Source organism: Lynx canadensis, chromosome B2 (genome assembly GCF_007474595.2).
Source record: "Lynx canadensis isolate LIC74 chromosome B2, mLynCan4.pri.v2, whole genome shotgun sequence".
NCBI classification, from domain to species: Eukaryota; Metazoa; Chordata; class Mammalia; order Carnivora; family Felidae; genus Lynx; species Lynx canadensis.
Genome location: NC_044307.1, coordinates 141,289,993 through 141,303,577, shown reverse-complemented (window position 1 = coordinate 141,303,577; position 13,585 = coordinate 141,289,993). Strand labels below are relative to the sequence as shown.

The following is a 13,585-nucleotide window of genomic DNA, read 5'->3' as shown; positions in this document are numbered from 1 at the left end:
GCTTTGGCTAATGGGATGATAGCAAGCATGATGTCGAGCGGAGACTTGAAAGTCGCTTGTGTTTGGGACTGGCTCTCTCTGACTGCTTTTGGAACACCGTGAGTACCACCACACGAATCAGCTTGGATGGTTAATCCGCGGTTTGTTCCCCTACATCACCTCCTTAACTTAGTCACACCAGTTGACCACAGATCCACATCCTAACCCAGCTGAGATCGGCAGAACTATCCAACCGAACCCAGCCCAAATTGCTGACCCACAGAATTATGTGCTACATAAATGATTGTGTTTTAAATCTCTAAGTCTGGGGGGCAGTATGTTAACTAGTAAGAGATAGCCGATGTACCACAAAACATGTAATATGCTGTGTTCTCCAAACTTGCACGGACGCAGGAATCACTAATATTAATAAAATACGCAGTTTGGGTTCTATGGGATCAGAATCGCAGGGGAAGCTGCCTGGGAATCTGTATTAAGCAAACACTTCAAGTGATTCTTATGATTAGCAAGAAGGAACACAGGCTTGGAATCAAACAGCATCAGTTTTAAATTCTTCCCTGGGTCTTACTGGTTGAGTCATCCTATTCTCTTCCTCCCTCTGTCACTCATTCATTCACTCCCTCACTCCCTCACTAATTCATTTAATAAACCTTTAGTGAGTACCTACTATGTTTAGACACAGCTCTTGTAAAGCAATGAGCCAGTGGGTAAGGTGCCTGTTCCCATGGGGTTACTTGAGGGGAGACAAATAAATGAACAAGGTAATTTCAGATCAGGTAAATCCCATATATGGGATGAAAAGAGATACATAAATCAGGATGACGGAATAGGGACTAGAGGGTGCTTTTAGATTGGGCAGTGAGGAAAGGCTTTTCTGTAAGGCAGCCTTCGTGTCGAGTTTGAATGACAAGAGGATCCAGCCTGAACATGAAGTGTCACTAAAGCATTCATTCGGAAGGAACAGCGCAAAGCCCCTGGCCTCAGTGAGTCTTGATTTCTTCATCTTTGAAACAGTAGGAACCCAGTGGTGGTGTTAGGTTATGAAAGAGTGTTGGAGAATACAGTATATCCAGTGCCCGATGCATGGTCGCTATTCAGCAGATGTTATTTTCCTTCTCGCCTGGGGGCAGGAGCTGAGATCATTTCCTCCTTCACTTCTTCAACACGTGTTTATATGTGTGAGGCACTGAGCATAGGAGGGTTTCTCTCCTCAAAGGACTTGTAGTCTAGGAGGTAAGCTAAAGCAAGTGTATAACCTCAGGCAAAACAGAAAGTGGGAAGTGCTTGTAAGTTATTCCTATTGTCAGCGGAGATTTGATGGGACCAAGGGGGCAGTGAGATGGGGTGGGAAGGAGGGAAAGATCTGGGGATATAGCACGATGCCCCAGACCCTCTTAGGGTATTCATTCCAGGGCTGTGCATAGCTGAAGTCACCTGGGGGTGTTGAGAAGGTTCTTAAAGGACAAGAGGTGATTGGAATGGTCTTGAAAATGACCTTCACCTGCTTATTAATTTGCTTTTGACTCCCTCCCTCCATTTCCCGCATCCCTCAAGGTCCTGAGAATCACTTGCCAGAAAGTTAGAGTCCATGTCAGGGGCCAATATCCATCAGGGAGCCCCTTGGCTCCTTCTACTCTGTGCCTGCCCTGGTTCTTACCAGCCATACACAATCCAGTCACCGCTGCTGGGGGACACGGGCTCCTTCAGCTCGTCAGCAGGCAAAGGGGGGAACAGGAGAAAGGGCAAAGGAGAGTCCCCTTCCCTGCCATGCCCAGGTGACAAATATCTCAGCAGGCCAACAGGGCATGTCATGTACTATTTATTTATATTTCTAGTATTATTTCTAGGAATTTGGGTATGATTACAATTTTTTATCATTAAAATTAAAAATTAAAATTTTTTTACAGCTGTAGACACCGAGGTAATATAATAGGTAATGGAAACCTTTCTCCCTTAGGTTGATTAAGGACAGGACTTTATTTTCAGTGTATAGATTCCTTCGTAAGCACAGAACTGAGATCTTGTGATGCCGCAACGGACGATGGAGCTGACCATCTTAGTTCAACAGCTGCTTCGGTAGGGCAGGGGGATCAGGTATTTGATGGAATCAACTTGTAGTTGAGATGACAGCCTGGTGTTGTTTAGAAATATGGCTGAAAACTAGTAGCTTGGTGAGGGTAGATTCTGAGCCACGTGCTTTATTTATGTCATACGATATGGTTATTTTGGAGGGTATGTTTATCTGACGGACCACCAGGCGAAAGGTGGAAAGCGCTTTGATAAAATGCTTCAGTGAAAGAAGAAACTTAATTTCATTAGAAACGCGGGAAGCAATAACAGTGAAGCAAGTCTCCGGTAGGATCATGAGCATTTTGGGCTTTTGAATCACCAGACTGGAAGCCATTAATCCTTGTGATACTGTGGCTCTGAGCCAACCTCAAAGTTGTGAAAATTATTGCTGTTTCGCCAACTCAAAAAGACACCGCTATATGCGTGTTTAGCATCACTAAATGGCGTGTTTGACTTTGATCAAAATTACTATTACATTTTGCATAGTCCTCATTATGGTGATAAGTAATAATAACATTTAAGCATCATGAAGTATCTCATTCCAATTGCACTCACATTTGATATTTTCCTGTTCTTTAATTTATATTGATATTTTGTTCCATTTCTCTATCTCTCCATATTGATATTTATACCCATCTATCTCATCTGTCTGGTTAAATTCCAAGTTACTTTTTATTACCTAATTGTTCATGGAATGCTACTTTTAGTGGAAAGCACCCTTCTCCTGCAAGTCTCACTAAATTTTATGGACAATGAAGGCTAGTGCATATTTAGAAAGGAATGAGCGTTATTTAGAATTCAGAGAGGAGTCAAAGTAAAAACAATTGAGCACAGCAAAAGAACCTTGACATTCGTAGAAAATAATGAGCTGTATCTTTCAACTTCCAGAGCCTCCACACACGTAATCAAGCGTAACACTGGGGAGAGAGGCGTTTAACCAGCAAAACTGCATGGAATGGCGCAGTGCGGAATAGCAATGTCACCAGCACTTTGCACTTCTAAGGGTTCCTGTTAGAACCTCGGACCCAAGAGCATTCGCCTTAAACACAACAACACCCTCCTAGACTTTTAGATCTGATGCTGCCTCTAATAGCTGTGTGTGATTTGAGGGAAGTCAATTCACATCTCTAAAATCTCATGTTCTTGCCCTTTGAGAAAGGAAGAGATTGGACCAGCGCAGCGTTTTGCAAACTTATTGTAGCTGTCAAAGGTTTTCTTACTTCCGTTTACTAGGACGCATGAGCACCCCATAGGTAATGGGGGGCGGGGGCAGCTCTGGCTGCAGGATGAGGGTGAATGACCCTGAAGTTCCTCGGAGGAATGTTTAGGGTTCCAAGGAACACAGTTTGAAGATGCCTGGGCTAGTCAGGATTTAGAATCCTAATACCCCATTGAAAATAGGCATTGGTAACATACCTTTTCACTACTTGCCACGTGATTGGCAAAGTATACTGGTATACTAGTAAGAAACTAGTAATTATCCTCACCATCCTAGTTATGTTCTACAATATTCAGGTTTTGACCCACATCTTGGTTTTGTACAACAAAATATAAAGCTTTGAAACAATGGACAGAAATATTGTGATGATGCTTTTCCAGTCGTGGCTCTGCCCTGCGCATTAAAGCAGGGCAGTGTCATGCGGGAAAGAGTTTGGGCTTGGGCCCAAGTAGACCTGGGCTTAAATCCTAGCCCGCTGCTGATTGATTTTGTGATTGGTCTATTCTTTTACTAGTATAGGGGGAAGTACCTCAAAAGTTTAGATGATATTTATATATAAGAGCTTCTAGAAGGAGCCGTGAGTAAAATAGTGCTCAATAAAATATTAGTAATAGTAATATAATAATAATGATAATTATAATAATTATATAATAATATATAATATATATTATATAATATATATAATAAATATTATATATATTATACAATAATTATATAATAATAATAATAATAATAATGATAGTCATTGTTTGGCCCAACCTTTTTTTTGGAGTCATCTTATTGTGCAGACATGAACAACACAAACTGTTTTAATTTCTTTTAAAAAAATCACTTGTTCATATTATATTAAAAGTGGTATCACCTCATCCTAATGCCTCAATAAACAAGGGAGAAAATTAAATGAGGGAAGGGTGTTTTTTTTATTGTATTAAAACACATCACATTTTTTATCATATCTTTATTTTTCTTGAAACATAGGCTCTCTTAGTCAATCTTTCATATTTTTCACTTTTTCTAGAGATACCGGTACCAGAAATACATCCATATCTTAGCTTCCATAAGAAAATCATTGGCCAGAACATGAAAATAAAAGGCAACTCTCTCCGGTCTTGGTAGCAGGAGAGGTTGGAGGTGGGACCCCTTGAGGGGGAAACAGCCCCCAGCCCCGCTCTGCCCCAACCAAATATTGCCACCTGTGAATCAGGGTCCAGTATGTCTAGACGGCACAATTTTTAAAAAAGGAGGTGGAAATCCAAAATTTTGTGTGGAAGCTCCTAATTTTAAATGTTGACTCTGTTTTTAAAGATGTGTTACGTAACAAGGAGACCATCTGTGGGCTGCTCAGATTCAGCAGCTAGAAGCTGATAGGAGACCAGATGGATGTCATGGCGCATTGGGTGTCATGGCTGAATCACTACTGGACACCCGGGTCTGTCTAACCGTCCCTCCTCTGCCCTTTGGGGTTCCTAAGGTAGAGATACAGATATGGGATAATACCTGGATGGGAAGTGAAGTTCAGCAGTATTAGCAGGACAAGCTCCTGGCCCCTCTAATACAGTCTGGTGGGTCCTCAGGCTGGAGGCTAAGTGGGGTCTTCCTCTCTCTTACTCTCCCTGCTCTGCCCTTCCCTGGTTCCCACTCCTTGGGGTCTAGTCCTGGGGACCAGATACTCCTGTGTGCCCACAATGGGACAAAGACAGAGAGGCTGAAGCCCTGGAGGGCCCAAGTCCACTTTTGCCCCCAGCCAGATGGGCCCTGGAAGGGGCCAGGGCTGGGGCAGAGCTTAAGAAGAGTGAAGTTTTAGAAAGAACATTGCCTCCTTCAGAGGCACAGCAACCCCACCCACCAGCGCATGTGGCCCGTTCAAATCAATACCTCCGGCGACTCTAGCAGTGTGATGATTAGAGGCTTATCCTTTCTGGGGGAAGGGGTGTAGAGGGGGTTCACAGGGAAAATGGGCAGGAGCAGGGCTCCTGTGGTGAAGAGGGAGGGCACATGCGACCTTGGGTCGCATTTTTCTTCAGCCTTTAAAAGAAGTCTTTTGGCCAGTCTTGTCACTTCATAACTTCCAACGTATCCGAGCCACATTTCTTCAGCATCCCCATGTCTGTGACCTTAGCCCGAGGGGTGGACACGTCGTGCCTGGCGTGGTTCCGCATGGCCACTCTCTCGTCCAGCTCCCCTTATTCAGTGACTTCTCTGGGCTTTCCGCAGCTGGGCTTCTTCAGCGCATCCTCTTGGCCAGTAACAGCGGCTTCGCGTGTCTTATTGCGACCAGCATACACCCCCTCTCTGTTCTTTCCCCCCATTCTCCAGTCTGGTCCCATGCTGCTCTTTCAGGGTTGATTTTCCATTCCGCTGCACTCCTCTTGGTCTGACCAGGCAGCTTTCTCCCCAAGGAGACGCTGAAGCCACCATGCTTCACACTCGAAGGCCAAGGCTTCCATTCTCTCCGTTTGACTTTGGCCAAGCATTAGGGAGAATGAACACTGCCGCTCAATCTCTCACGACTTGGAAAAAAAAGCTGGATGCCAAATTTTATAATTACCGTAATTACAATAAAGTGTTTACATGTGGGGAAATCCTGGAAAGAAGTTTTTAAAACCGCGTTAAGCGTGTTAGAGGGTAGAAATCAACAGGAGGTTTTCTATCGTGTAACTTTTCTGTAGCGCTCTCATATTGCTTTGATAAGTACACCGAAACAAAGGTGATGCGTTTTATTTTTTAACGTAGTTAAACTCTGCACCGATGAAGATCTCTATTAACCCAAAATCTCCAAAAATGTCAAGAGGAAACGAAAGGGTGATTCAGTTCACGGATTGTTTGTAGCTCTCCACAAACACAATATTCACATATACAACCATAGCTAATGCAAAATAAGAAAAGGTGAAGGTGAAAATTTCTCTGTTGAGTCAAGAACCCGGATGATGAGGTATAATTATTTAAGAAAGGGGGTGTCTGGGTGTCTCAGTCGGTTAAGTGCCCAACTCTCGATTTCGGCTCAGGTCATGATCTTGTGGTTTGTGGGTTCGAGCCCCATGTCAGACTCTGTGTTGGCAGTATGAAGCTGGCCTGGGATTCTCTCTCTCCTTCTCTCTGTGCCCCTCCCCTGCTGTTGCAATTTCTCTCTCTCTCAAAAATAAACCTTAAAAACAAACAAAAAATATTCATGTGCCAAGCTTTGTGCAGACATGTTTTCATTTAAAAACAAAAAAGTGGGGCATCTGGGTGGCTCATTGGTTAAGTGTCCAACTCCTGATTTCGGCTCAGGTCAGGCTCTCATGGTTCATGAGTTCGAGCCCCACATCGGGCTCTGTGTTGAGAGTGCAGAGTCTGCTTGGGATTCTCTCTCTCTCCCTCTCTGTCTGCCCCTCTCCCACTCGTGCTATCTCTCTCTCTCTCAAAAATAAATAAATAAACGTTTCAAAAAAATAAAAAAAGAAAGAATATTATATTTCAGAAAAAGGTTCTCAGCTATTTTTTTTTTTTTTTTTTTTTTACCAAGCATGCTATTAGAGACGAGCTCTCAAGGTTTATCCTTTTATTTGTCTTTTTTTTTTAAACATACTAAGCCAACTTTAAAAAAAGATGGAGAAAGAAAAAAACAGCCTCTGATAGATTGCCCAGTAGAGAATTATTTATATGAAAAATCCTGCCTAAGCATAATTTTTTGAGATAACATGTGCTTTGAAAATACAATGTGATTTCATCTTGAATGTAAAAGTCACTGTCTTTTTTTTTTTTTTTTTTTTTTTTTGCTGACACCAAGTGATACAGAACCTGCTGATGTAACACGGATGATAGCTGACTCAATCAATCCGAACACCTATAAATCTAGGTGTTCTACAGCGGACGGTATCGTATTGAGGGAAAGATCACTGATTTATGTAATTGCAAATTTGAGTAATACAGTTTTACTTAATTACGTTTGGTTTTCCTGCCCGAGAGCCTGCCTCTCTGATGAGTGGGGACACGGTCATGATTCGCACAGAGCTGCCGTTTCTTGCCACCCGGTCCCTCTCTGGAGCGTAAGTTTGGGTCTATTAGCGCTGCCTTTGTGGCCCGCTGAGTGTGACATGTGCAATGGGCTGAGAAGTGAGGAGGTGCGCGGGTTGCAAGGGTTCTTCACGCAGAAAACTCCAGCACGTGGCACTCAGGGAAACAAAAACACAACCGGATCAAAGCGGGCCCGCTGACCAGCGTGCTGACAGAACAACCTCAGGCAGGTACCAGCCTTACCTCCGTGCACATGGGCGTTTTCGTCGCGTGTGATCTTTTGCTTCAGGAAGGATGCTTGTTCTCTGTTAGCTCCTCTCGTGCAGAGACTGTGTGCTCCAGACCTGTTTACGGAGTGAATGACTTTCCTCTCCTGGGGAGCCCACACTTCTGCCAGGAACACCTTTCTCAAATCACTTCCCAAACCTCAGTGGTCCCGCTGCCCCCAGAGCCCACACTCATTCCAGGTTCTTTGCAGTTTGGGCTCCCCCTCCCCCTGGCTTTCTGACTTTGTCACCTGCTCACTGCTGCCCCGGAGAAGCCCCCGACTGTGCCTGATATCCAGCTCCCCGCGGGCTCTGGAGGGACGGGCCCTACCAAGAGCTGTAGCGGAAATCTTCTCACCCTTTTCCCTCTTCCTGACATCAGAACTTTCCCTGCTTAATCCTGAATCCTGGCTGCTTCTATGAGACTTTCCCTTCAGCTCCCCACCCATAAGTGGTCCAGCCCAACCTGTAAGCGGTCCCTAAAGCCTTCCTTTAAAGTCATACCGCCACCGGCAGCAGCAGGAGCAGCCGCAAAACTTTTCGTTTTGCCCCGAATCCCGGGCTTTGCTGTGATAACTGTGCAATTGCTAATGTTCGTGTGTCCGTCGTGCCGCGTTCTCTGGGGCAGGAAGCCTGATCCTATTTGGGATCCCCGACAGACCCTGACACGGTGCTGTGTACAGGGACATGTACCGTGGGCCGAACTGTGGCTCCCCCAGATCCCGATGTTAAAGTCCTCATGACGAGTACCTCGGAATGTGACTGTATTTGGAAATAGGGGCATTGCAGATGAGTAGGTAGTATGGGCCCCTAAACCAATATGACTCGTGTCCTTACAGCAAGGGGAAATTTGGAGGCAGAGATACATACATACGGCAAAAGCCACGTGAACACAAAACAGAGATCAGGAACTCCAGAAGCTAGGTGGGAGGCATGGAACAGAGTCTCAGAGCCCTCAGAAGGAATCAACTCTTACCTATACTCTGACGGTGGCTTTCTAGCCTCCAGAACTGAGACAATAAATATGTGTTGTTTACACCCCCCAACTCGTGGTACTTAGTTAAGGCGGCTCCAGGAAACTAATATCACATAATAAGCGTTTATTAAATCACGGTGGAAGAGAGAAAGGGGCAAAGGGCTCACTATGGGCTTTTTATTTATTTATTTTAAAGAAAGCAATGTGTTTGTCAGAACAAGACTTTTAAAAAATAGACTATTTTTGGAGGTGTTCTAGGTTCGTCACAAAATTGAGCGGATCAGAGACTTCCCACACTCCCTGTCCCCACATACAGGCAGCCCCCTCCACTATCAATAGCTGTTTATCAAGTGGTACATTTGTTACCATTGATGAACCTACGTTGACACATCATTATCATCCAAAGTCTATAGCTTGCCTTCCGGTTCATCCTTGGTGTTATATACTCTATAGGTGATGACAAAGGTGTAATGAAATGTATCCATCGTTCTAGTAGGACGTTCAGTGTTTTTACTTCCCTAAAAATTCTCCGTGTCTTGCCTGTTTATCTTTCCCCCCAGCTCCCCTCAGCCCCTGGCAACCACTTAGCTGTTTACTGTCTCCATAGTTTTGTCTTTTCCAGAAGGTCACGTAATTGGAATCGTACAGTGTTGTGATCTTTTCAGATTGACTTCTTTAACTTAGGAAGTTTCTTCCATGTCCTTTCATGGCTTGATAACTCATTTCTTTTACTGCTGAGTAATATTCCATTGTTTGGATGGGCCACAGTTTATTCATTCACCTGCTGAAAAACATTTTGGTTACTTCCAAGCTTTAGAAACTACTCATAAAGCTACTATAAGTATTCACTTTCAGGTTTTGTGTGGACGTAAGTGTTCAACTCATCTGGGTAAATATTGAGGAGTGTGATTGCTGGATTGTATGGTAAGAGTATATTTACCATGTATATATTTACCAAGAATATATTATAGATTTGTAAAAAAACTGCCAAACTGTCTTCTAAAGTGGCTGTACCATTTGACGTTCCCATCAGCAATGACCCAGAGTTCTACTTGCTCGGTACCCTCGCCAGCATTTCGTGGTGTTAGGATTTTGTCACTCCAATGGGTATATGGTGGTATCTCGTTGTGGTTTTAATCTGCATTTTCCCAATGACATATTTTAAGCAGTTTTTCATACGCTTCATTGCCATCTGTTTATCTTCTTTGGTGAGTATCTTTTCAGGTCCTTTGACCATTCTTGAGCTGAGTTGTTCATTTTCTTATTGTTGAGTTTTAAGAGCTCTTTGTATATTCTGGATACCGATCTCTTATTAGATATGTCTTTTGTAAATATTTTATCCCAGTCTGGGGCTTGTCTTCTCATTCTCTTAACAGAGTTTTTGCAGAGCAGAAGTGTTTATTTTATGCAGCTTAGTTTATCAATTATTTCTTTCATAGATCCCGTCTTCGGTGTTATATTTAAAAAGTCCTTGTCATAAAAGCCGAAGTCACTTACGCTTTTTTCCTATGTTATAGGAGTTTCCTTTTGAGTTAATTTTTGTGAGGAGTGTAAGGTCTGTGTTTAGATTTATTTTATTGTTATTATTATTATTATTTTGCACAAGGATGCCAAGCTCTTCTAGCACCATTTGTTGAAAAGACTACCTTTACTCCAATGTAGTGCCTTTCCTCCTTTGTCAAACATCAGTGGACTCTATTTATATGGGTCTATTTCCGGGCTTTCTCTTCCGTTCCATTAATCTATTTGTCTATTCTTTCACCAATACCACCCTGTCTTGATCACCCGTAGCTTTAATGTAGTGAGTCTGAAGTCAGGTCTTGTCAGTCCTCCAACTTCGTTCTTCTCCTTCAATATTGTGTTGTCTATTTCGGATCTTTGCCTTTCCATATAAACACTAGAAGCAGTGTGTTGATATCCAGTGTCCCCATGTCCTTAGGTGGGACGTGATGCCTTGAGTGGGCTGGAGTTGGGTATTTCCCTTCTCCCAGGTCAGTTAGGCTCTGATAAAACTCCACTATTTTAGGCACCTTAAATAGTTTCTCTTGAGGACAGAGAAAGAGAAAACTTCTTGTTAAGAACACAATGCTCTGGCATGTTTCTAAATCAGTCCTTCCCCTTCTCCCATGCCAGAAACACAGGGTTGTTTTTTTTGTTTTGTTTTGTTTTCTGATAGTCACCGTAAGAACCTGGTCCATCTCCTGGAGGTAAAACTCACAAAAGTGCGGGGCGCCCCTCTGACTGAGTCCCCCTGGAGTTTTTCTCTCTCTGACTTGTCCACACCGAACCTCCAGCAATTTTTCAACTGTAGTTCAAGTTTCCCTACTCCAGGACTCGTTCCTGTGAAGGTTTCTGCTCTGGTAATTGTGATTCTCTGTATCCTCCTGTCTGTCTTTCCAGTTTTTGAAGCAGTGGTTTGCCCTGTGACCCCACTTCTTTGACTTGTTATCAAGAGTGACAACTTCCAGGCTCCTTAGATGCTGGACCAGAAACCAGAAGTCCTGTGGATTGTATAATTACGTGCTGGAGTCACACACAGCTACTCTGGCTATGCGTTTAAGGCAGAGATGGACTCCCTGTGTTTTGAGTATTGATACAATTTTAAAATTACAATCTGTTATTGGAATTTCAATAGGAGTTCATTGCACACAACAAGAGCTTGGATTAAAATATCACAAGAGAAGGTTTTGCAAGTAAATTAATTGCTGCAAGAAGTGATCAAATTCATGAAAACAGAACAAAAACAAATTAGGTAAATTTAATCATTTGTATTTCATTAAGAGCCAAGTATATATCTGTGTGTGTGTGTGTGTGTGTGTGTGTGTATATATATATATATATATATATATATATATAAAACGTCATTCATTTTCCCTTTTTCTGCTGTAATATGTGGCATTCAAAAATACTTCCATTAAAAAATGAGCACAGTGTATTTTAGCATTTTTAGGATCACATACTCATCTAATATCAGAGGTCAGGCTGGATCATTATGGTTGGCGTAGACTCAGATATTCCTCTGCTCTCACCCCCTTTCTTCACTCATAGCTCAAGAGTATAAATCTCATTTCACAGGACTTTCTCTTTAATAAATGGAAGAGAAACATCACTGCACATTTTACAGTAGTTGCATTTTTTTTTTGAATTAGGTTGCTCCGAAAATTAATTGGTTCCTCTTGTAGAGCTCCCATCCTGACTCTTTTAGAAATGGGAGCTATAGTTTATCTTCTTTGAAGTATTCCATCATTTTGCTTGTTTTGTTCTGACAGTTTGAAAATGAAATACGACTTTTAAAAATATTTTAGTGTAAAATGTCTTTCAGTCATGGAAACATTTAATAGTAATATTAAATATGCAATAAACTGCAATGTCCCAAATCTATCTTGAAGTATAACTATATAGTAACACAGAGGAGAGGTAAGTGGCTGCCATTCATATATCTGGTGGTTTCCCATGCTGTTCTGGGCATGCCTACCTAAAGGCATTATTATGTATTTAATATATAATAACAATATATATAAATATAATTGCCAGTTTGGACTTTTATTTTTCTTTTATTGTCACTTTGGTCCACAGAATGACTATTGCTGACTCAAAGAATGCTGTTTCATCAGGGATTAGTATTCTTTTCCTCATGGTGGGTACACCCAGATAGGGTTTATTTGGGTGGTATAATTTATTTGTGTACTTGGAGAACTTATCAAATTACATTGTGCATATACATATTATATATATATAATATATACATGTTATATTGTATATACTATGTATATAAATGTAGTATATATGTATAATATATATACGGTATAGCTATGATTCTTTGGAAGTGGAGAAAGAAATCTCTGCACTGGGATAGAGTTAAGCTCTGGATATTGTCAACTTCTTCTCTGACTTGTTTCTTGATTTTGCTGCTTCCAATTTGATGAACTAATGTTAGCCCCATGACTACCCATTTCTTTGAAACTCTGTAGGAGGCAAGCGCTTGATGCTACGTCTAGAAAACCCCGGGCCCTTCGGACTTGGCAAGGTCTTCCCGTTTGACTTATTCTAGCTCAGACTGGTTGGTGTGCACCCTGCGTTCCTCAGGGAGGAGTTTGAACCGTTACCTCATCTTTACTATGGAGACGAGGCTCAAACAGACAAGCATGCCGCGTTTCCACTCAGCATGTGTTCTGTTCCAGCCTCTCCCTCAGTTGGCCATACCCCGTGTCTCCTGTGGGGGAAGTCCCAGAGATGAGTTTACAAAGGACAGTTGCCCAGGTCTGCGGCCATCAGTTAAGCCTTTCCCTCCAGCCCTCAGCATAGCATGGGGTGCGACCTGTCTGGGCCACATTATCCAGAAGAGAGGAAGGCACAGTGGAAAGTTGGCACATGTATGGAGAATAATGTAATCACGCCCCTTGCCAGTGTCTCGTCCTATCTGACTTTCCTCCAATGAAAGAATGGGAAGATCTCGGTGAAGGTAGATATTCCAAACTTTTGTGACCCATGCAGCAGTTGCGTTTTCTTTCCCTTGGGAAAACTGTTAGCCGCAGTTGTTGGATGAAATGAAGCTTTATTTCTGCCTCTCTCCGGTTTCGCCAAATAACTTTAAAAATTGTGCCGCTGCTTTTAGGATCCTGAGTGTGCGTGCATTCAATATATACCTCTCTGATATATGGAGGTGGTTTGAGTAATTAGCATCATATTACATTTTATCACTCAACCCTACAGTATTTAGTTATATACTATCAATTAAATCATGCAACCTGACAAAAAATTCTAGAGAGTGGTTCTTATTAATAGCTGGTGTTTGGTGTAACGCAAAGAATCAAAATAGCATAGACCTAAGGTGCACATTTCTGTTGTTGCGATAGATACTACTTTCCCGGATTCCAATAATTTTTTTCACGTTTGAAAAATACCAGAATAGCCTTCTCCACCGCTCACCAGCCCTCAGTTTCTTTTCTTTGTTTTTCTACACACCAACATTTTTATTTTTGAGGATGGAAATACACAGAGATGCTGACATATGAGAAGGAGCTTGTTCTGACAGAATTTCCAGATTAGTTCAGTGGA

At 42.3% G+C, this 13,585-nt stretch overlaps 1 protein-coding gene across 1 annotated transcript in view; it reads left to right on the top strand.

Annotated features, from left to right (window-relative positions):
* The window catches only part of LOC115514555, a 53,925-nt gene extending 46,322 nt beyond the window's left edge, over window positions 1–7,603 (top strand). Inside the window, exon 3 of the mRNA XM_030316658.1 lies at window positions 7,059–7,603. Within this exon, the coding sequence (XP_030172518.1) occupies window positions 7,059–7,485 (427 nt within the window). The 3' untranslated portion in view covers window positions 7,486–7,603. The remainder of the gene's footprint in view (window positions 1–7,058) is intronic.
* Window positions 7,604–13,585: the final 5,982 nt, after the last annotated feature.